The sequence below is a fragment of the Xylocopa sonorina genome, chromosome 1, assembly GCF_050948175.1.
Source record: "Xylocopa sonorina isolate GNS202 chromosome 1, iyXylSono1_principal, whole genome shotgun sequence".
In the NCBI taxonomy this organism is placed as follows: domain Eukaryota; kingdom Metazoa; phylum Arthropoda; class Insecta; order Hymenoptera; family Apidae; genus Xylocopa; species Xylocopa sonorina.
Window position 1 is genome coordinate 7,141,303 of NC_135193.1, and position 25,053 is coordinate 7,166,355.

The 25,053-nt window shown below is 36.8% G+C and overlaps 3 protein-coding genes across 11 annotated transcripts in view; 2 read left to right on the forward strand and 1 right to left on the reverse strand.

The window, feature by feature from the left end:
- Positions 1–645: 645 nt before the first annotated feature.
- Positions 646–5,293, forward strand: LOC143422053 (protein Loquacious-like). Of its 7 annotated transcripts, none has more exons than XM_076904748.1 (7): positions 646–896; positions 1,685–2,009; positions 2,210–2,345; positions 2,428–2,722; positions 3,291–3,440; positions 3,571–3,682; positions 5,157–5,293. In XM_076904748.1, exons 2-7 carry the CDS (start codon positions 1,694–1,696, stop codon positions 5,291–5,293), a joined length of 1,146 nt encoding a protein of 381 aa, XP_076760863.1. In that variant the 5' UTR covers positions 646–896; positions 1,685–1,693. The 7 variants fall into 7 exon arrangements, with proteins under 7 accessions (XP_076760863.1, XP_076765623.1, XP_076752633.1 ...); XM_076909508.1 differs by having other exon boundaries at positions 646–852; XM_076896518.1 differs by having other exon boundaries at positions 646–842.
- On the reverse strand, positions 3,805–4,780 carry Mthfs (methenyltetrahydrofolate synthetase). Its single transcript, XM_076895287.1, has 4 exons — positions 4,580–4,780; positions 4,219–4,474; positions 4,079–4,126; positions 3,805–3,998 (listed from the first exon to the last, which is right to left on the reverse strand). Exons 1-4 carry the CDS (start codon positions 4,688–4,690, stop codon positions 3,826–3,828), a joined length of 588 nt encoding a protein of 195 aa, XP_076751402.1. The 5' UTR covers positions 4,691–4,780; the 3' UTR covers positions 3,805–3,825.
- A 9,050-nt stretch (positions 5,294–14,343) lies between the features above and the next one.
- Dh31-r (Diuretic hormone 31 Receptor) overlaps positions 14,344–25,053 on the forward strand; it is an 84,883-nt gene continuing 74,173 nt past the window's right edge. For 2 of the 3 annotated variants that reach the window (XM_076910895.1, XM_076910921.1), the window contains exon 1: positions 15,072–15,298. The gene's annotated coding sequence lies outside the window, so the exon portion shown is untranslated. Of the gene's footprint in view, positions 14,364–15,071; positions 15,299–25,053 lie in introns of those variants that run through there. The other variant, XM_076910903.1, reaches the window with a different exon arrangement.

Consider the following 25,053-nt stretch of genomic DNA (forward strand, 5'->3'; position numbering starts at 1 on the left):
AAATGATGATTCCAGGTGGTATACAAATGCGAAACATGCCAACATCCGGTGTTGCCAAGAAACGATAGTTAAAATTCAAAATGGCGACGAATTTCTTCGAGTGGCGCCAATTTAAATTTCAAAATAATATCATAAATTATTGTATACTGCATAAATTTTCATTTATACGTCCACATCATGTCATATTAAATGAAACATACGATGCATTCAAATTATTGTTTGCAAAGACATTTGAGTTGAGTATTTTATTGATTTTTGTATATATAACATTTAATAACATATATTTAACCAGGAAAATAACATATAGCGATCGTATATACATTTACAGCACAATAAAGTTTGAATTTATATTTGTCCGAAACTTAGAAAATTAAATATTAAAAAATGCAAATTTCTAGAAGGAAAGATTTCATAAATTTTTCATTGGTGCACATTTAATATATATTTGTTCTTTGGAGGATTATCGGAGTTTAATGTTTATCAGAAATAGTAAAAAATTGTATACGTACATCTCATACTATTATCACATTGTAAATAAAATCTGTTGTTTTATTTCAAATTTATGTAATAGAATTGAGCATCTGCTTCCGTAAAACCGCCAGTAATGCACCTGCGCAGAAAGATGCGCGTGTTTCTGCGTCTAGAAAAACTGTTCACATCGCATACTGCGGCAGAACCACAAACGAGGAAGATTCTCCGGTAGTCAGCAAACCATTTTTCTGTCGTCAAACGGATCAAGCTTTTTGTGAGACTTGGATCGGTCACAAAAAGCGGGATTCGCTTTTCGCATAGGAATTGGCCTGTTAAGGAGCCAGCTTATTTATATAGATCGTTTGAAAATTGTGAGTGAAGGTAGTGACTTTTTTGATTTTGTCTAGCGGACGATATTGTGACCGGTTAGTCGATGCGCTCTTTTATCATCGTCTTAAATAGAACCTTGTCAGCGGCAAGAGTCATTGGCTCTATTTTCGATAGAATCATAATAAGAGTTAACCTCTGTATTTTACCGTTCAATTTTCTCGTCTCTTGGTATACTAGAATTAATCAATGAATTTTATAACAATCATGGCCGCCAACCGGTTTTCCAACCGTTTTATAATGCATAGATCTTGTATTCGTCAATAAAAGTACATACTTTTGACAATAAAATATTTTTAGAATTTTATTATCGCATTACATTACAGTTTGACATGTTAGTATATAACGTTTTGTTATTTTATATTTCGCTTATTGTAGCTAGAAAAAAACATATTGATAGATTATCCATTAATTTGATTAGTCCGTGGAAATTTTGTTTATTCAGAAGGAACAGGTTTTCAGGTTTTAAATTTTAAAACAATGGACTTTAATCTAAAAGTTAATAAACAAATATTGATGTAGGGAAATCAATGTTTCCAAGATTATTAATACTAATATGTTCACTATCGATTTAAATCATTTTCTTTGCATAGCAATATAAATATACAATGTAAAGTTTAGTTAATGGATAAAAACTTTAGGAAAAGGGAATAAAATTTATATCTGTATGAAGATAAAGAGTTGTATTAACATTTCACAAGCAAGAAAATAATTTTATTAGTTATTTAATTTTTAATAAGGATTGTACGGTGATGAAGTTGATATTATTAACGATAATAATGATAACAAGTTTTCATACAAATTTGTCTTTTATTTATACTTGTAGGTTGCCAAAATGGAAGAAATGCATCAACCACAACAGGTTGGGCCTAATATGATGGCCAGTGTAGGTGTGGTCCCTAACCATTCGAATAATGTTAACCGGCGTAACAGAGTTCGATTATCATTACACAGTTTGATGATGGAAAACCTTCCAATAAGTGAGGCTGCTCAATTGGAAATGAAATCATTGTCCAACAAAACACCAGTTTCTATTCTTCAGGAATTGCTTTCTCGTAGGGGCACAACACCAAAATATGAGTTAATACAAGTAGAGGGTGCTGTTCATGAGCCTATTTTTCGTTATCGTGTCACTGTTGCTGATATTGTTGGTTTGTACTTAATTTTGATAATACAGTGTTAGATTCTTAAGGCATTTGAATTGATAGCAATGTAAAATATCATAAAATTTACCTATTAATTATTCAATTTCTTTTTCAACAAATACCTTTACTTTATTATGTATGATAGTAATCTGATGTTAACCACCAATTGCAAGTGGTAAGTGATAAGTACTTGATGATTGAAGCAGATCCAATTGTTTCAGCAATGGGGACTGGAAAATCAAAAAAGGAAGCAAAGCATGCAGCTGCGAGGGCTGTACTGGATAAACTGTGTAGACTAAATAGCGAATCACCAGATTCTCCACTTCCAAATAATATATCAGAGTAATAAATGATAACATATATTTTCATGTCTTTCTTTACATATGCTATGTGATTTATTTTGTTCTATTTTACTTTACTTTAGTTCTGAAAATTTACAAGAATTACCAGGATATGGAGAAGAAAAAATAATTACAAACCCAATTGGAGCATTGCAAGAAATGTGCATGTCACGTCACTGGCCACCACCAAAATACACAATAGAGAACGAAGAGGGCTTACCACATGAGAGACAGTTCACAATTGTTTGTTCTATTCTAAAATACCGTGAAGTTGGTCAAGGAAAAAGTAAGAAAGTTGCAAAAAGGCATGCAGCTCATAAAATGTGGCTAGCTTTACATGATATGGATACCGAACATTCTAATATAGATGAAGATGAGGTAAGAATATCAGTTTTGCTTATATTCCATCTAATGCATTAACTATTTAAATTGTCTTAACTTATGCCTAAATTAAGCGTAATCGTTTCTTATATGTCCAGTTATTTTTTTTTTTTTATGTACTTTAATTGCTGTATGATAAAATAATATTAACATGTTATTTGCTTAAGTTGTGTATTTGTATGTGAATTGTTGTTTCTGTTGTGTATGTGTGTGTATGCTTAGTGAAGTGGAAGTGATTTGGCACTGCAAGCAGTATTATGAAATATAAGCTACCTTTCTGATCACCCTGAATCTATAACGGATAATTGTTAAGACTTCAATTATGTGTATTATATATATATATTATATATGTATATATATTGACATATATACACATATACATATACATATATATGCGTTCTTATATCATTTATACAGCAGCATATGTTTTCAATCGTAACACTTGTTGCTTGGATCATTTCCACTTCATTATGCTCTTAATAGTAAGCGCAGTCATTGATGAATATGTTCTTCAATGATGAGCACATAACTACACTTTTTTACCTATATTAATTGTCCGTTATAGGTTTTACAAAGAAATGCGAATGTGAGTGCCCGTTATGCTGATTTGAAAGGTAGCAAAATTTCAACACTAACTTCTATTCATAGCCTTAAGGTTTCACAATTTCATAAAAGTCTGAAGTCATCCACTGGTGTTAAACTTTTTGAATTACAGGTTCGTTATGTAATTAATCATAACACATTGTTTTTGTACTCTTTTGAAATTAATAGAGATAAAAGAAAAAGTAAATGGATTATGATTGTTTTGAACTCATTAAATTTGTTCTATTGTTTATTTGTCGTAGAACACTTGTTTGAACGATGGCGATGTAAATTTGGTACAATTTTTGCAAGAAATTGCATCGGAGCAGCAATTTGAAGTAACTTATGTTGATATTGAAGAAAAATCTATCAGCGGTAAGTTATTGATTTTTTTCTATACTTTGTTAGAAACTATCAATTTATAATTAATGTATTTTATTATTTAACTTATCTGTTGATAAATACATTTAAATTATAGACATAAATAAAACAAAATATATATTTGTTAGCAAATGCATTTACTGTTCTGTAAGTACAAGATCTAGAAGTACATCATTTTCAGATGTAGGAATATCTTCCCATAATTGTTCATTAAATGCCACTGCAATTGTATGTGGTTTTTTTTGTTGATTTTCAAAACATGTATTCAAAAATTTATCATAATATCCCATTCCGTGTCCCAAACGTTTCCCTGATTGGTAATACATATTATTAAAATATTAAAAAAAGTATTAATCTTTTCATAATTTATGTAATTTAAATTTCACTTACCACTAGTAGTAAAAGCAACCCCTGGCACAAGTATTAAATCCAATCCACCTGATGCATGGAACATTATTTTCTTTTATATATTGATAATTTATGATAATATAAGAGATATAGCATGACTAAATTAATATTTCATGTCTTACCAGTTTGCAATGCATTTTCCCTGGGTTCGTCACAGTTTGGTTGCTTAATGTTCCATTTGGTTAATGGGAGCTTCTCATAATCCTCCATTGAAAGTAGCTTAACCATTTCCATTTGTTTTCCTTTATATCTAGGAACAAATACTTCCTTTCCTCTTTCAAACATGTATTTCAATATTTGAGTTGTATCAATTTCATCTTTCGTACTTAGATATACAGAGACTCTTTTACTTTCTTGAAATTGTGGCAGGGAACATAACTGGATCCATGGAAATATATTTGTTATTTAAAAATATCCTTAAATAAAGGTGTAACATAACCTCTTCTGCATATTATGTATAAGTTATTCCTCTAATCTACTTACCTTTTTAAATACCTTTATTGATTGTCTTTGTTTCTCTTCAGCACTAAGTTGCGCAATGATCTCTTTCATTTTTTCACGTAAAGCAAGTTTAGCAACCTTTATACTACTCATAATTTTTCTTCTCTCTATATTGCTAGTAAAGAAGATATTCCATATGTTACACTTATGTAAGACAGAAAACAGTACTAATCTAGAGCTGGAGAAAAAATTAAATGAATACTTAAAGAAATATTATTTATCTAAATAACTACTGCTGAAAGACATATTTTATCTATGTTTGTTATGATTTATCATTTCAAGAAATGAAATGTTTACTCATAATTATCTGTTTTAAATGGCTATATTTAGCCTTTAATGTGCATCATTAGTGCATTATCGTCTTAACAATATTATGATTAATATTCTTGGATGCTGTTCCCAATGGTTTACTTTAATCTTTTATTTTTATTTATTTGAACAATGATTAGATAACATTTTTTTTTTAATTATAATAGTAGTATTTATACAAAGAATAGTATTTATTACATGAAACTAAATGTGATTTTTTATTAGAAAAATGTTTGTTTAATTGTTACAGGTAAATGCCAGTGCCTTGTGCAACTGTCCACCCTGCCAGTGGCAGTTTGCTATGGTTGTGGTGTTACTAGTAAAGATGCTCAAGCTAGTGCTGCTCAAAACGCTTTGGAATATTTGAAAATCATGACCAAAAAGTGAGCCAGCGCTTTGCTCCTGCCAGCTGTCACTATCAATTGCAAATCCCACAATCACTTGCTGTCCAAAAGTCAAAACAATAGTGCCGATACGAAAATTTTATCGAACACTCAAGTGGTATCAGACAAGAGTAAAGGCAGTCAAAAACTTGATCACGTGGGGAACAAAAGATTATCAAAGCCATCTGTCAGAGCGGTGAACACTTCGATAGGAAAAGATCAAACTACATTAAGTACAATCAGTACAACATCAAGTATCACAGTTTCTACGAGTAGGATGAATCCATCCATAAAGAAAAACAGTGGAAACAACGAGAATCTAAAGTCTAACGAACAACTATCAAAAAATTCGTCGATCATAACTACAAATCAGTCTAGTTCTACGTTCACTAGTGTACAAGGTGTTACTGCAGCTTGTGTTAGTGGTAATGTTCCTCACGAGACCACGACAAAGTCCAAAGATTACTCTTCTAAAAAGTTTTCCAGTGAAATTGATTCGAAAATGAAAAGTTATCAAATGCAGTCTGACTACAAAGAATCTTCTGTAAATAATCAGGAATATAAAACGAGGAATAGTACCATGAACAATCTGTCATCGAGGTTCGTAAATCAATCGTCGGTTCAAGCGTTGCACCATAGAGAAAATCACGGTAGTTCTTCTGGTACACACCATTCACGACCAACGTCACGGAATGATAACACCGCGTTTGCCGTAGCTAGGAAAGCGTTGGAACAACAAAATTCGGTTTCGAAGATGACACCTATCAATTTTCCGCCGTTACGTGCTCCGCAGAGTATCGTTAACGTTCGTCATCCATTCGTCACGGAGGCAAGAACCAAGCACAATGAGATAGGCGGTCCAAACTCTAAATCGAAATTAAACATAGCGAGTTCTCTGCAAACTGGTATGAAAGATCTCGATCATACCAGGCAAACCTTTCACAGTTACGGCACGTCGCAGATAGCTGGTATTCCGAGTGTTCAGAATCTGAGCAACGTGACGGCAAACATGTCGCCTTATCCCAGACCGGATAGTTTTCCTCAACCGACTGTAGCAAGCGTGCTATTCCCAGACACTTCTCAATTTCCGCAATCACCGCCATTTAGTACCACGCAAATTGGACAGCTGAATCAGTATCAGACTTACGATCCCAGCAGTTTTGCAACAACCCCGGTGAACGTCAACCCGGTGATCCCTCAGTTCTCAGCAGAAAGTTCCATTCCTTATCCGCAGTATGATAACCCTCCTCCTCAATTCGTGCAACCTAATCATTATCCGACGGCTGACCTAGCGAATAGCCAGTATCAGTATCAGGCAGCAGGTGTGGGACAATTACAGGACTCGCCTATGTTCATACAGAGCCTGCAGAGTCCGATCGCTGTGGCGGATCAATACGCCGCACCGAATTACGCCAGAACAGTTAGAACAGAGTTGATACCGCGATTGAGGAGGCTACCAAGATTTAACAAGTGAAAATGATTTTTTCTACTTACATATTATATATATGTACATGTACATTCTCAGATAACTTGTTCGTAGTCATGAGGAATAAGGAGGTAAACCTATGTAGAATGACAAAAACATGAACACGTGGAAAATCATACATCATGTACTTTTAATGAAAACTATGAATTTCACGTAGTTGACTTGCTGGCAAATTTGCCAATCTACCTGGTTCAACTTTCGACATGCTACATGGAGGAAGATTTGGTAAAAGTTATTTCAATTTCTGATCCATTTTGAAATAAATTTTAACCAGTCTGTGTGAATCGATGAGCGTGTTGAAGTGACAACTGGCATTTTGGCAAAATCGCACGTAGTTAAACTGGTTATCGATGGCCGTTCGAAAAATGTTCTATTTGAAATGGTTTTACGAATATATGTACACATGCACGCGTGTGTACATATAAGTAGATATCCATACACTCACATGTACAAAGGAGAAATATATTACACAAAGACAAGGGAAGAAAAAATCATTTTGACTTGTTTCCATCATTTAAATGTGACACGGCAGGGCATAGTGAGTTGAATACGGTTATAATTTTATGATGTAAGCTATCTAAAATTATGAATGTGAGAGAAAGGGAAGGAGAGAGAAAGAGCGCGCGCATGTGTGTATGTATGTGTGTATGAGAGAGAGAGAAAAGTAATAAGTAAAACGATTGCACTACGTTTGTTAAAATGTACATAAATTATGATTGCTAATAAGAGTAGTCTCATTTCTATAAATATGTAATAATCGCCGGAATGATTTTAAACAAATCTGTTTTCGTCGAAGACGATCAGTGAAAGCAAATTTGTTAGCTGGCGAAGTGAAGTTCGTAATAACGGTGCGCTAGAAAGTCTATAGAGAAAAAAGAAAAAAAGTTTGTGAAATAAGATGAAGGGAAAAGTAAAAAAGAAAGAAGGCAGTTGGGTTACAATTACAATAATGATAAGTCTTAGTTTTAATGAATGGTATTCTACAAGCTATACTTTGCATAGAATTAGTGGAAGTTTTCCAATATTTGCATATTACTTAGCTTATTGCTATGTTTTTAATGTGCTTCACTATATATGAGATGGTGGTGTAACGATGTTCATTACACATGCGATTGTTCATTTGTAGAAAAGTAACAGGACAGTTGTGATTTTTGAAGATATTATAGTGGAGTGTAATTTGCTTAATGTGAACATCGTACTTTTCACTGAGCGTATGCACAGTGCAAACGTAGCTTTCGGCGATCCGAGTATAATGAGGGCGATCGCGATAAAGTAACGATATAATATTTCAGTGGTGTATGTTTTTCCTTTAGTATGATAGCTCATAAACTCATAAGCATCATATATTAATGCGCGTAAGATTAATCTTTAAGAGAGATCCTCATTAAGTACGCATCTCGTATTAAATGAACACTATATATTCGTGTGTATTAAACTTTTGAATTGCCTATGTGCGTCAACATCATCGGATGAGACATTAATACTAAATGAAAGAAAAGAATTAACATTGCACATGTACGTATGTAACGTTGATAGAATATGATCGTGAATCAAAAAAGAAAAGAGGAAAAGAGGAAAAGTGAAAAAAGGGAAAGAAATTAAATAGAAACGAAAAGTGGACGCGTTGCACAACAGTACACTTTTTAACCGTAGATCAGTATTGTGTTTGTGATTAACAGAGATTACTGTGAAAAGTATTCCATTACGACGATCAAGATAAAGGCAGTGAAGCAAGATCTGTATAGTACAATGCAGTAATTACAGTGAAATAATTTACGCATAAAGGATCGATTTACACCGAATAGTTACATCGCGTTCGTCGTAATATCGATCAACGAATACTACGAATTTTTCTTCCATGTCCGATTACCCCATGTGACTGAATTCGGCGTGTGCATACGCAATTTCGTTTAGGGATGATTTTTATCTGTTACATTGGGAGAGATATATCTTGTTCATAAAAACTATCACACAGGGGTATCAATATTTTATTTATTCATCGAAAATTTGGGCACGTACAGTCGAACCAGTTTATTCGCATAATAGATTCCTTTTCCCGTTTCTTGAAAGTGAAACGTAAAATGCAAATAAAAATGTAAAAGACGATGAAATTTTCTAGGTAAAAACTTCGCCTATGAAATGGTGTATGCATATTACATTAATCGTCGATTCATTTTACCGATGCAATAACAAGCCAGTGGATAATCACGCGTAACTGCGATACCTTACCATGTATCCGACACGTATATTGATAGTACAAAAAATTCATTTTCTTTAAGGATAAATCGCATCACAGGTTACAAGGTATTGTGGAAACGCGTTCATCTGAATGGCAAAGAGAGAGAGAGAGAGAGAGAGAGAGAGAGAGAGAGAGAGAGAGAGAGAAAACGGGAGATAGGTAAAGAGAATAAGTGAGCGAATGTATTGGAATGATAAGCGTGCCTCGACATGAGTATTCCAAGAAAATGAAAAATATTAATTAAACTATACCCCAAGGGTGATGTCTCAAGAGTCAACGATATGATTTTTCTGAACGGAGCATATTTCATACATACTTTTGGAAAATAGGCATTACTTACATGCAAAGTATAGAATGTGTATGCGTGAAACCGGAAGTACATACATTGCTAGGTTGATATTGCAACCAATTATTTCATTAAGCATACAAAAGTGATTTAAAAAAAGTGAGATGCGTGAAAGATGTTGCAAAGAGAGAAAAAGAGATGTGCAACATTGCGACTGGGTTCACGAATCGTTGTCGCTGAAACAAACTAAAGTCATTTGGAGCGAATAACAGTTGCTTACGATGATGTGAAATAATTAACTGCTACTATGGGTGATGCTAATTTTTTGTGTAATAGTAAATTATATTTATTTTATTAGTGTTCGTGTACTTAGAAAAACTCGTTGTGCCTTCTGTTTTGGCGTTCGATTCTATTTCTCATGTGATTTTTTTTTCTTTTTTTTTTTTTAAACTTTAGAGTGCTTTTTCGTGTGATGAGAATCCGACTAGTTTCGCATGTATCCTCCGTCTGTGAGCAGTCTTTTGTGCCAATCGTGATCAATTTGTCGCGGATTCTGACTTCAGATGGTAAAATGGATACGATACCAGACGGTGTCTCGTCACAGAAATGCAACGGAAAAATTGTTAAAAATCGCCGATGTCTGAGGGAACATGTTAATGAATAGCGTAAAATTTGAAGAAAATAGTCTGCTGAATATCGATTTGGAGAATTGATTTTACTCGTTAGGGAATTTTTTTTATACGTTATTTTTGTTCATTAGGCAAAATATGAAATCAACGATGATAGAATTCTTTTGGTCCTTGTCCTGTTTGAAAATGAATTTAATTTCTCGAACAATTTTCAAATCGTGTCTTTTTGGTACACTTTTTTGTTGTTGCTATCGTTGCAGATTGCAAGTTCGTAATTTGTCACGATTTATTGTCCGTTTTTTTCTTTAAGTTAAGAACATATATCTTCATATATAATACTACGTAGTATTTGCGATTTATCGTAGAAAGAGAATACAGTAAGATATTCTTCAAATTTTACAATCGTATGTGTATCCTCAAAAGAAAAAAGTAAAAGTATTCCTAAACGTCCGATCGTAATCGGAACGTCTTGTCGATCTTTTTCGATTTCGCTTTAATCTTTCGTATCTGCGAATACGAAGAGGATCACCGAGAGCGTTTGAAAGCCAGTCGAACTATCGATCGGAATCATTAATTGATACGATTAATTTGCATCAAGAATTAGTCGATTCAAGGGATTATCCGATCCAAAAGAATAAAAGGAAGCGTCCACTTATCGTACCCTAATTGATATTCTTTCATTTGAGGGGAAGGGACGATAATTTCGAACGAAAAAATGTTAGTAACTAATTGAGTTATCAGATGACAAATTAAAAGCATAATGAAAGAAATATTGTGATGCGTAACGAGAGAAATATTATAATAGAGAGAGAGAGAGAGAGAGAGAGAGAGAGAGAGAGAGAGAGAGAGAGAGAGAGAGAGTGAAAGAGAGAGAGAGAGAGAGAGAAATAGACTCCCCATCTGCTTCAACTATGGGGAAAGCACTTCTTCGTGGACCAACTTAGGAACGAGAAAAGAAGATTTCGATTTGATCCATGAAAACATGGTAACCAGTGTATTATTTTTTTTTCGTTGTTTTAGATTAATATATATATATATATATATTCTATATATACGAATTTCGTTTCTCTTTTCTCGTTCGTATTATTCACCACGGAAGCGGTCTTGTTAGACGTGCAGAAGGAAACTGTACCCGACGACTATATATGTATAGTCAACGGATGAATAAACAAAATGCGAGATAAAAATGAATATGATATTAGCATTTTTTAACGGGATTTGTCGAGTCTCGTGCATTAAATAAAATGGAACAAAAAATAAATTGAACATAAGATGAACACGAAACAACTACATCACGATTCTCCTATGATTTTATTGTTCATGTGCTATAGCATTTTTTGTAAGCGTTTTAAAAGGCAATGAAGAGAAAAAGAAGTCGAGGAAATTCGTGTAGATATAGGATGTCAAAGATTTGCGATTGGATGTATTCTGGGTGTATCTACATACATATACCACGAATTTCTACACCCCTCACCCCCTCACAATACATACGTGTATACACATTCGCGATATCGAAAAACACAATTGTACAAAAGATAAAAGAAGAACGTAAATAACCGTTTCCCTTAATCTTCCCAGTACGATTGATTCTTTAGATGAGAAAGCGAGAGCGAAAGAGAGTAAGAGATAGGAGAAAGCCTTAGAAGAAGAGAAAAATTAATGTTTATCTACGACAGAAGAAAGAAAGGAACCATTAAAACTTTAATGCCGACACGTAGGTGATATTTGTCAATTTCCCTTTCCCTTCTCTGAACCACTTTCAGCTCTTGTAGGATAAAATCGTTTATCGAGTGATAAAGAACACCACGTAAATTCCGATGATACGGAGGAAGTGTAGATATTCATTTGTTCGTTTCCGTAAACTGAAAAAGAAGAGAATAAGGAAACACTTTTATAAGATGTATAATATTAAAAGTACCATTACGCCTAGTGGTAATTTGTAATTTTTATATGTGGAGGGGACCGCGTTAGTAATTTTTTCGTTCCACTTTGTACCTTGTGACTATCTTCTGATCCCTTCCGCTGCTTTCCGGTCCTTTATCTCTCCTTCTTCTGTTTCCTTTTATAAGTTAAATTATACCCTGCGTTTGTAAAGTAATATTCTGTCGATTTCGTATAATCGACACGATATATCGGCATGCAACACGGACATGGCATACAGATAACGACTTAAAGCAATATAGCGAGGCCAGTTTCTGTAAACGAAAGGCATACAATATCTATAATCAAGGTTGTTTTATGTATGATTGTGCGTGTAACATTGTTAATAAACTAACGATGCTTATGAAAGTTCCTTATAAGATAAGATCTCTACCTTCACTTTTTATAATTTTATACTTTGAAATTTCTCGACTGGCTCTTAATTTTTGTGTTTTCATTATAGGAGCAAGAATCGTGTTAAATTTTAATAATTAACGTTCAAAGTATTGTTATAAATAATGAATTGTCGTGGTTGCTTTTTGTGCGCAATAGCTCTCTTCTTATTAAAATTCCACAATATGTAGTATTTATTATTTATAAATAATATAGATATATAATGTCACTTACTGTGACAAAGTTGTGTTGCCGGGATGTATGTTTCAATAGTTTTATTGCGATTTCTTGTATATTTCCCGCTTTAGTAGTAAGGGAGAGGACACTATAAAAAAGAGTGAGACAGATGATACCGATCCTATTCAAGAACCCCTTGCGCCATCTCTGTGAAAAGTGCTCAAACTAGTCGCACACAATTATCAACAACGAAGTGAACTACTCAAAAACTACTAGCGCCATCACTGCGAAAACTACTGAAACTAATACTCGATTAGTTTCAGCACTTCTCCAAGAAATGGCGCCAAGGGTTCTTGAGCAGGTCGACAACATCTGTTTCACTCTTTCCTATAGCTTCCTTATATACTTTCTCCCTCTTACCTCTAAAGCGGGAAATATACAAAAAATTGCAGTAAAACTAGTGAAATATACAAGAGATTACAATAAAACTACTGAAATATATAAGAAATTACAATATAACTACTAAAATATAGAATAAATTACAATAAAACTATTGAAATGTACATCCTGGCAATAGAACTTTGTCACAGTAAGAGCACTGTGATGTCACTTGCCGCGTGACATCACTTTCATAAAAATCTGCGTCCGTACTCGTCGATGGTTGTGATGGCACGCCATAACAGCACGATATCCCCGTGGCGTTACAGAACCTGTGGGCGCCACCGTGATACGCTGGTGATTTTTGAAGTGTTATGTGATTTGCTGTGTTGTCTGGGTCTTTTACGATTTGATGGCAAAACATATTCTTAACTGTAGTTTAGAAGCGATTACGCAGACAGAAACTTAGACTTGTAAGATATTACTCGTGAATGGACTGATAAACTGTCCATTTTATACATAAAAATGCGTAATTACTATAGACTGTTTGAATATTAAATGATCGAAACAGTAGTTAATCTCAAGCAATAGAAATATCGATTTTTTCGGTTTCTGTATGACTGAGTTGTTAATAATATTGTTCCCCTATCGTGATAAAAATATTGTCTTATAGTTTTAATGGATAATTTTTAAAAATACAGTCTGCAGGTTTAAATATTTTCGAAATTGATGTATCGTGTGTACTCGGGAAAAGTCGAAGCGTCGTTAGCGCCGCCATGCCGGTGATTGCGCGCGCACTTCGAGTCACGTTTCCATCACTTGAAGCGTTCAGTTGCCGCTGCGTGGCCGCGCGATTCGGTGTTTTCGAAGTTCTTGTTCGAAAAAGTTCTCGGATTTCGGTGTTCGTCTATTGTTGTTCGAGCTCGAATACGACATAACGACAGAAACCTCGTGCGAACGAATGAATAGCTCAGTGAATCGATGTCAGACTTTTATTTTCTCTCGTAACTACAGTAAACAATTTGCGAGTAAAATACCCGGCATAAAGATGGCTCAGTTTTTATTTTAAAGGCGATATCAATTATTAAGCACATTATTCGCCATGTGACGTTGTATTAGAGTATGCTGCGATGTACTTGTATACAGTAATTTACTTTCCACGAGAATATTGGCACAAGGTAATTGAATATTTATTTTTATGTGTAATGCCAATAGATGCATAAGCTTAGATTTCGGACATTCAAGTACGTAGTACTTTTTAACGACCTCTATATTCTTTCTCTTGAATCACTCCTCTGATTATTACGAAGCGTCGTGTTTTCAAATGCTGAGAAAGGTTAGGTATCAAAGTGGTCGAAGCAAGGACTAATTCCTAGAAATCAGGATAATAGGAAATAGGAGTATATTGAGCACAACAAGTGACCTCTGTCAATCGTATTACCTTCTTGAAATATTGTTCGAGCAGTTCACTTAGAGGTGCGTTGCTGCGCGGACGGTGTAAACAGTGCGTTCAGTTTGAGGAATCTCTTTTACGATTTTACGCGAAGAAAGTTTGTTTCCCTTGACGTATGATTTTTTAACATTCAATTACGACAAAAGCGAACGTAATGTTTCGTTGTTTAAAGGGGACCTGCACAAATTATTTGTAAATTAAAAGTGGCATATAATTACTGTTCGTAGAAGAATCAAATGTCAGTCGATAAAATCGTATATTTGTGTGCAACAGTTGTGTCCTAAAGATGTTAGTGAAAATGATAGTTTAAATGTTTCGACAACATATTCGCCATTTTGGGTCTAGGTTTTTTGTAAGAGAAAATTAATTTCGGGCAGTAAAATTTCATCTAAATAGACTGAGTATTGTAAGATCTCGTACGGAATGATTATTTTTGAGGCTGTGCAAATATTCTCAGCTTCTTTATCAGCTTTCTAACTGCTAAGGTGGAAATTCCAGTTTGAAATTTTTGTATATATACAAAGATCCTTTCGTTGAAGGCTGAAAAATTCCTATTCAAGTACATCGTAACGTACAGTATCATAATATATTCTTGTATATTCAAGAATGAAAAGAAACGCGAACTTAAAATTTAAAGTACTCTCTACGTGCAACAAGGTTCTCCACTTTCAGTGGGTATAATTTCAAAGCGAACGCAGAGTCCAGCGTCGAATATTCAACGCTATATATCTCTTTGTGAGGTATATACAGACAACCAACAACAAAGTTTAACTGAGTATATTCTGAAAATAAATTATTCCAAAAAATAATAGTAAATAATAATAAGTATAGGGGAAAGATGTTGGTAGTATGCGAACGTAAAATGCTTGTTCCATTCATCGGACCGTTTGCGATATTTCTATTGGCGAGAATCGGAATGATCATCGATGATGAACGATTAAAGTCGCTCGATTAATCGTGTCGCGTTTAAAACGTAGTGAGTGATCATCAATCGCAGCTTTCGTGCCGGCTTTTATCGTTTGTACAGGGGCTGCCTATCGTGTCCTTGGTGAGTACCTTGTTTCATTATTCAAATTGAATCAGTAACAGAATTACCATGTGAACTGTACAGTCCTGACACTACGGGTGCAATTATATCCGCGGGTACGCTCAATTATTTTACGTACGGCCAACGCGTCCCTCTTCTCGTGGTATCCCGAAATGTATTGTCGTAAAACTATTAGTATCGACATCGATACATTAGCCTTACATACCAGTCTATATTTCCTGTATAACTAATTCATTTAATTATAAATTAATCCCTATCTTTCATAGAAGAATGCAATATCGACGAAATATTAATAACAATAAAACCTATAGCTTTTAGCAACAGTATGAGAGCAACGTATTATTTGCATTTCGGTGCAATATTTTGTTGCATTTGTTATTTCCGCTAGTCGGTTTTATTACGTCCATGTTATTATTCAAGAAACTTTTACGTTATTCTTGATCGGTATCTTGATACGCACGAACGTAATACGTAATTCGAACACAAATAATACGGATTAGATTCGAACAACGTCAAATATCGTAGTAAAATGTTGCTCGCGATATTAGATGTTGTCGTAGAACCCAAACGGGTAAACAGCCACGTTATAATGCAATCTGACGGTTCCAACGGAGAGCAGAGAAAACTTGGTGCTTGTGCACCATACATCTTGCAGCAATTGCAAACACCCACAACGAAAAACGTGGGTGTTGTTCGTAAATCGATTGCATAACATTACGTTCGATTTTATAATCGATGCTTCGTTTTCGCGACGATGTGCCTCGAGTGTTTATGTCTAAAAGTATTTGAAACGTTATCTAAACTGCTCGAGGGTACAGAACGTTCGAGAATATCGAGTAAAATTTATATCTAAGGATAGCAAAGCTGGTAGCAAATCTGTTTGCAGAGGTGAAAATGGAATTAAAAGCGGCGTTCCCATTCAGAGGTTTCGAAAAGTAATATTTTTTTAAGCAATCTGGGTGATTACAACTGGTAGATAATGGATTTCTATTTGTATAGCTGTTCCAATGGTAGGTTTGTAAAAGTAAAAGTAAAAAGTAACTGCTGGTTAAAAGTTTGCGTAGGGATGAAAATATGGCTCGAAAGGAATAAATTAAAATGGTTCATTATTTAAACTCCGAATAAGAATGTTTGTATTTGCTCCGATTTTGTAAGTGCGAGGTACGAATAATTTATACCTCTGTGCTTCCTTCTCCTCTGGGTTCAGTGAATTTAAAATAGGTTGCTCAGATCATAGACAAGAGTTAATTCAGTATCGTTCGTAGATCAGAAGTCGGTTGCACGTGACTACTTATCATTAAAGTTGAGCTTCCATCTTCATCATTTTTTCTTGTATTTTAAGATTTCCAAACGTGCAATGTTACGTAACGTGGTATACACAAAAAGTTAAACCGAATTTTACATTTTTCAGAGTAGTTTTTACACTTTCCGCAAGAATTTACCCTGTACCAAGTAGAATAAAGCGTTATAAGTCAGCCTCGTGGTATTCTATTAAAATATAATATAATAGACAGTAATTGAAAATATATATATTTCTTTGTTTTTATTCATTTGAAACGATTTTCACTTTCTAACGGACGTTGGTTACATCGCGTTCGTCTTTGATTGTCTTTCGGTTAGGTTTCAATCAAACCTCCATCGTTTTTCGACCGTAACGTTCGATCGACCCATGGTTAACACCATGGTTGGATCTCCGTAATATTCTAATTAGATTTTAGCCGAATCCAGCCCGGCTTCCGAGTCACAGCACCGAATTGTAAAATCTGATTAGCTTCGTTATTTTAATTATGGTCCATGTGTCTCTCCCGTTACGCCTTAACGACTACTCCGACGATCTTAATCAAAGGCTTAATCAAATCTCCTGTTCCGTTCATGGTTATTACACTGAAGATAAAATACGTTGCCAAGATTATAATAAAGCTTCGATCGAATGATAAAAGCCCCTATGGGTTCGACCGAAGGTTTCGATTAACACGAGAAATTAGAGAGGAGGGAAAAGGATCGTAAGCTGCATTTTAATGGACTTGGTCGATGAATAGATTCGGTTATTATCGTTGGCTTTCGATAGATTTGTGGTTTTAGCGTGCGGTGGAGAGATTCGCGGGTCACGCGTGCACCATGCTCGCAACCCTCTGACTGTATCATGATACCAAGAGAACAAGGCTATTTTCCCGTGGTTAATGGCCACGCTGAGAGCATTACCGGGCCCATCCTCCATCGTTGACCTCCTCTTCCTCCCGCCTCGTTCCTCCAACCTGTACGTCTGCGGTCGAAATAAACGCGGTTTACATCAATCGATTCAATTTCGCAGTTTCGTAACCGTTCGTGTGTCCAAGACGGGCAATTTACGAGGTGTGCGACTCAGTAGACGCGGCCGGTTAACGTTCCTTCGATTAATTACCGATTCGATTGACAAATTAAGCAGCGTCCTTAGTGGCGCGATAAATTGTTCGAGCTCGACGTTCCCTGGTGTATGGATTTTTCAGTAAAATATTGCAAATTTTACTGCACAACCTGTGCGCCTCGCATAATTTACTACGAAAACGGGAGGTAGGGGAAGAAAATTGAAATTTCAAGAATAACAGAGTTCGAATGACAAATTGAACGGGGGCAAATTTGTGGTTCGTGATAGAAATATCGAAATATATAAGTCACGTTAGATAATACGCGATACGAAATGATTCCGCGCTCGCGGCACATTTACTCGCGCTATTTTCGATTCGATTTGCATAACGCAAAAATAAATCGGATCCGTTTGGTCCGGTCTGTTGCTCCAGGTGGTTCTTACGGAGAGGAAATCACCATTCGAGAGACGAAAGCCTGAGCGCTCGATTAACCTTCGGGGTAGATCTTTTGCGGCAATGAATTTGGTGGAACAGCTTGCTACGGACATAGGGGTGATTGTTGAACTCTTCGAACGAGCAGGATTAACGCGATAATGTCATGCAACGTGTCCCGGATTAGAAAGTGCGGGCGTAAGTTGAACCAACGAACGCGTTCTTCCAATCTCGATGTTTAATTAATCAAAAACATCGACAGGCCTCGGCGATATTGATTAACAATTTCGATATCGAGTACGTTGATGCGAGACGAGGCTCGAACACACTTTTTACAGGATAAAGTCGCCGAGATCCATCTAATATCTTGATTTGGTATTCCATCCTTTCGCAGATTCGATTAACGGATAATCATAATTATTTGCTCGCTTCGAAACGATGGGAAAAACATTTTACTCGTAACTTAAAATTGCATCTCTACGCTGTATAGTTAGTTTTCGCTTGAAAGTCGTTCTTCGATGCTTTAAAAGGCATCTTGCTACCCTGGCGAGTGAGTTACTTCGATTAACGTTAACCCAATCCGATTTTCTCACTTCGAGACGAAGCATCCTCGCACTGGTCCAGTCCAACCCACTGAACGTATCTTTCATCGAGAACGAGACATTCAATCTACCGGAACGAAACCCGCGAACGATTTGGTAACCGCTAGGTCCTCGTACAACTCGATGCCAGACGAATTTGGTTACCGAATGTATCCTCCTCACCCAGTTTTCTTCACGGTACGATACACACTTAATCGATAGCCTGGTTTCGATAGGATTGTTGCACGTGCGGTCGCGTGCTATCGAATTAGGACGGGGCGGAATGAAAACACCATCGCGTTCGCCCGGTTTTCCCTTAAGGAACTCTTGACCGTGCAAAAGAAGCGTTACATGTTATACATGTTCGTGTACACAGAAAGCACGGAGAGAACGGAGCCAGAAAGGGAGTGAAACGATGATAACGCGTCGACAGACCACGGGAGCTTCCTTTATTTGCTTTCGAAAAGTCTTGTTCTCGGTCATTAGAGCGCCTGTCGCAGACGGGGAGTGGAAATAAACCGTTCGACGATTCGAGACAGTCTCGTGGACTTCCGTTCGCTAATATTTTCCCATCTTTTTCATCGAATTGTGTATTTAGGCTTTCGAGCACTTTTTGAAGCTCGAGGGAACGGGATGGCGTACTCGAGAGTTTCGTGTGGGAGACACGTTTGAAGAGGCGAAGTGGTAGGAAGTCACGTGGAAAAACTGAATTTCCCTTATACGATACGATATAGAGAATATGATAAGGTTTATATCGAACGTACGGTTATTGCTTTTAAACTTTGACACTGGGAGTGGCGTTAGATTTGTGTCATTTATACGGCTTTCTATTCGCATTGCTTCTCACGAGGGTAGAAAACTTTGAATGACGTTTTCATGAAACATCGTCGGCCTTTATGAAACGTTCAGAAGTTGAAACGCGAAGAAAGGAAGGATGATTCGAATGTTAATTGCATCTGTCACGATGAATGGCGTTTGACGTTGAAAAGATAAATTGAAAGACAATATCCCTTTTGACGGGTAGAAATAACTGTTGCCTCATTACTTTGAAGCGCAAAGCGTGGCAAGAATTTTTGTCAGCGTTCAAAAACGCGCGTGGATCGTGGCTCGATCGTCTGCCGTAAAACACGACGCGGATCAAAGCGATCCGGGGACGTTATTTACACGGAACAATGTCAATTTCTCGGTACCATTTCGGTATGGAAAGGATATACTGGAGGTTTGCTCGAGCGTTTATTAAAATACAGTTCCGTATTTAGCTTTTTCCCAATGAAAATTATTAACCGATACCAGCAACAATTGGAGTGCGATCAAACGATTTTATTTCTTTCGTTCGAATTCAACGGAAAACAGAAAGGTTAACGGCTCGTTTTAATATTGGCAGTGTAGACGCGTGTACGCAAATGCGCCTTCTAAAATTTTACAGGAGAAACAAACACGTACTGTTGGAGCCAATTGATCAAATGTTTCTTCTAGCATAAAGCTTCCCTCGCGAAGAATGAAATCATTGACCACCTACCACTGTGCACTGATTATTTTGTCGGCGGACTGGTTAAAGACGTTCGGTTAATGCGTGTGGTTTCGTATAAATTGAATTCAAACCTTTTCCTGCGAACTATAAACGAAACGAACTTTTCGCTCAGTTATGCATTCGAATAGAATTGCAAAGGTTGGTAGAAATAAAAAAATCCCAGGGCGGCTGCTCGCATCAACAAAGTGTCGTACATCACGCAATTATTAAAGGTGTCTGGGATTCTGTTCGAAGTTCCGAAAGTTACTCATTTCTTCATCGTTATAGTCGACGTTGGAAATTCTTCTTCTCGCGCAGTTCGCAATAATTCTTCCGCCTCACGGAACTAAAAGAAAAGTAACAACAATGTTATCAGCGCGTTCGCCGCTAACAAGATTAGTTGTTCGTGTGTTTTTCAAGTAAAAAATTCACGCTGGAGATTGTAATTGAAATCGCGTGAAATTTAATCGATACCAGACTCAGTATGCAAATGCGTTTCATCGATGGTGATTGAATTAAATGCAAAACGAAACGCGTGAAATGGTCCTAATAAGAGTCGACGACTCGCCTGTTGTCGCGCAGTGAATCGACGAATTTGCTGCTTAATTTCGAACGGAAAATATTGAACCGCGTTGTACGATCTCGTTGATAGTTTTTATTTGTTGGAGGAAAACAGATATCTCGTTGATCTAACGCCTGGTACATTTACATTTAATAAAGCTCGTGCCATTTTTGTAATCAGTTCCGATGTACGATTTATGGTTGCGCAATCAACATCAATCCCTTCTTAGCGTGGAGGCGAGACTATCTAACAAGCCATTAAATACCAGCAGAGGGTATTAACCCTCTCCAACCAGAATTTTGTTCCATCGTTGGAAGGGAATATTATAATCGATTACGGTTTCTCGGTTGGGTCAGAAAGCTGGGAGCCGACCATAAATTATACCACATTAGTTTATTATGTAAATTATAATAACCATTAGTTGGCATAAACAGACCTGTAAAATTGATTACAAGCTAAACTAGTTAATGAATAAATATGTATGCTATACAAATTTATTGAAATTCGCGAGAATAATTATGTACTCGTAGTAATTACAGTCTTTCCCGTACTTTTTTTGTACTCAATAATGTAGTTTCTTTTTTCGTTTCGTTCGTTTCTTGCATTCTCTTTCACAGCAGTAGCAGCAGTAGCAGCAGCAGCAGCAGCAGCAGCATTCGAAATACAAATTTGAATAAAACGTCGCTCGAGATCGGTCAGGGTCGACCCTCAGCTGTAAAACCGACGTTTTGATCAGCGTGTGCTACTTATTTTTCTCCTCGATCGGATTTACGAGATTCACGGGGGTTTCGTTTCGTTCGGCGCGTGGTGCACATGCTCAGATTGAAAACGTCCGGGAAATTAATGCACGTACTTGCACGCGACCAAGAGTAACAGTGAAATATGTCACGGGGATTTTAAGCTCGACGGGAGCGTTGTTTGTTGCAAACAATAGACACTGCGAATATGTCTCCTGCCCCTCTCTGTCACGCCGCTCGTGCAATGATATTCTTTTTAATCGTATCCGACGCATTAAACACTCCGTGCCCGTACCGCCATGACGAATGGTTCGAGGCGTAAGAAAATATTTCCCTGTCGGTTTTAGTCTGCCGCTTCTCGGTGCAAGCAATCTCTTGTAAGGGTGAATTTACCTACATCGGCGAGAACGTTGTATACGAACGGCTGAATGCGGAGGACGTAACATCCTTAAAAGAAATTCAAATTACTTTAGCGTAGTTGGTAGAATTTGGAATAGAAGTTTCGTAATCGTGCTCGATCGCGAAATGGAAAAAGGGCAGTCAATGTAGAGGTTGTTTTAAAAGAAATCATAATTTCACGGTTTACAGCACCGTTGACGGAGACGTCCAGTTATTGAATTACGGATAGAACATTTTACGACTAAGGGGATTCGTCATCCGATGGATTGAATAGGCGCCACGTCGAATTCAGTAGCCACGGGTACGTGGCGAAATGCATCTCGAGGCTGTTCGCGATGCGATAAATCCATGAATTACATCGTTGACGCCGTTGCACCGCAGCTGAAATAATAACACACGCCGCCGCGGAATGTTTCGTTTCGCTGATAGGCAAACATTGATTCTCGAATCGATATTAACCCGAATTGACGCGTCCGACATGATTCCGTAATATTCTTTTATCAGTCGTCCCGTTTCATTTTATTCGGTTGCCCGATCGACTCGATCGCGAATAAAACTTTATTTTCACGACTATTACAAACTTTCCCCCCTCGTGTTTTCTTTTTCCTACTTTTTTTCTCGTGTTTCTTCTTTCTTCTTCTTTTTTCGCTTCGACGCGTATTTTGTTCCCGTGTTTATATAAAAAAGTGATACTTCATTGGAAATATTGGACACAGGAAGGAAGGTGAATCGCTTCCACGAGGATCCATTTGGAGTGTATTTTAACTGAAAAGATAAATTATGTGCGGTTGAACAGAGCTGGTCTGAATGATTAATGGTGTTTGAGAATTGTTAATTTTCATTGTTAACGCTGGATAGAAGTTATTAAAGCGCGAGGAATCAATATGGAACGATACATTTTTAAGATGTATAGGTGGCTACTCGTTCAAAGGGATAGATCGAATAAACGAATCGATCCTCGAGTGTAATATTTGACAAAGGTCTCAGTGTTTAGTAGGATTAATTAGCGAACTCGTAACATAATGTACCCGTCTTGTGTCAGACAAAATCCGCTGTATCTACAGTTATAAATAACATTTGTTTACCGAAGATTAATGGTCCTTTCGGTTTGTTTGTTCTAAAGTCAGCAATTTTTTGGTAAACAGCGAGATAATTGATTTTACTCCGGGAACCAATAAGCGGGCGATGCGTCTTCGCTTTTATAAAAATACATGCTGGCCATTTTAAAACTATCCAAGATCATCGGAAGGTTAGTCAAAGCTACGCTGAAGCTATTTCAGAATCGTCCAAGCGTGCGCTAAGACGATTTCAAGGCTGATCCTAGGTTATTTTAATGTCACTTTAATGCCGTTCGAAAATCAGTTTCAGGACATTCGGTCGCGATCGATCATGAAAATTATTCGGACGATTCAGCAAGTAGCCGACGTATAAGAAAATTCGTTTAGTAGCGATTGTTCAGACTTCATCGCCACGAATAATGTGTGCGACGGGATGACCATTAGCCCGAAGCAAATATTTTGTCGACGATATAATTATGCGAGGTCTCGAGGGTGTCATAGTTTGGCTGTGATAAGCAGTTTCGTGGGTATAGATCAATTTGCGTTGGAAATGGTACGTTCCTCGCTCTGCAGGATCCCCTTTTGCCTCACCGTTGATTTAATTACCCTCTGTTCCCCAGTCGAGTCCCTACATCAACCTCTTTCACTCGTACCGACTCGCAATTATGGCGATTCGCGTGCGCGCTTTGTAATTTTCTTCCTTTTATCGCGCAACGAAAATCGTTCGACATATCGTCGATGACCCTTCGCAACGTCGTTCGTTACTTGGAAATTTGTACCCGCTCGGTAATTTATTGTTTAAGCATACACGATGAAAATTAGGGTACGTTGAAGGTTTTCAAGGGGGTTGAAGTTTCTTTTAAAATCAAGTCGGGCCTTCTGTTAGTTAGTCGCGAAGAAGGACGAAGGAAATGATAAAATTAATGACAGAGTACTTCATTGTTCGCGGGATCCTACTTTAACTTTGGAACTTCGAGACAGGTCTACTTCTTAACTTCGAACTCCGTAATTTAAAAGTTCAGAACGTTCACGGATTTCTAATGTTCCGCGAGACCTACAATTGGGCTTCTTCGTAAGTCCGTCCGTATTTCAGCTGGACGAAGACCATTTTGAAAATTGATAAACAAAACCTTGCACTTTTGTTGTCTTGTTGCGACTGTTAATAACTCAGAAATAACGTTGCTTTAGGAACGATCCTTTATTTCTATTTCTTATTTCTCTCGTTCCTTTTCTAAAAACTTGTACTGTCAGAAAGTTCCGTCAGTAGTTTACTTGTCCCAGCGTGTCCTATTCCCATTATTTCATTGTCGATCCTCTAGTAACGGCATTTTTCGCAACGGAGGATCAGAAAAATAAGGAAATTTTATTCAAGACGCGTCGTCTCATCGGATCGACGTACACGCTTGTTGGTTTGTCAAGGGAGCGAACGTATTTCCGTTATGTAAACGTAAAATCGTGGGCATCCACGTCGATGCGAGGAGAGTGACGTGTGGTCAGCTGCATCCGAACAGATAGAATTGTTTTCGTATTTTGAGGAACTCGCGTCATTATTTGGTCGTTTCGTTCCGGCTAGCTCGATGTTCGATCTCGATTGCGGGAAGAAAACGCCTGGATGTATCGTAGGTTAACTATTTTTTTTTTTTTGTAGGCAGAGAATCGCAAAGAAATTATTTTTACCATTTCGAGTTTGAGTATCGTGCTGTAAGAAATTACGCTATGTATTTGAATGAGTCGAAGGAGGTTGTGATTCCAAATTTTGACGGCACGAATCCTCGATTAGCTATCGATCGATGCGACAACGAGTGGTTGTTCAGAACGGTCTATTTCTCGAGGCAAGCATACTTCTAGTCGGATATTAGTTACCTAGAACAGCAGCAACAAGTCGGCTGTTTGACACTATGAGCTTTAGAATTCAGTCTTTAGTCATCTTCAATGATCATCAACGCTGGTAAATAGGTCGCAGCTGTAAATGGTAACAACACCTGCTTGTCACTTTGTTGAAGCAAACGCGTTAAACGTCAGCTGTTGCATGAGATTTCCTCTGCAAGTTTGTCAAGCTTCGAGTTTAGACGGTACTTGGTGTTGGTTTGAAAAGTAGCCACTAGATTCACTCTGAAATAAATCGAGTTAG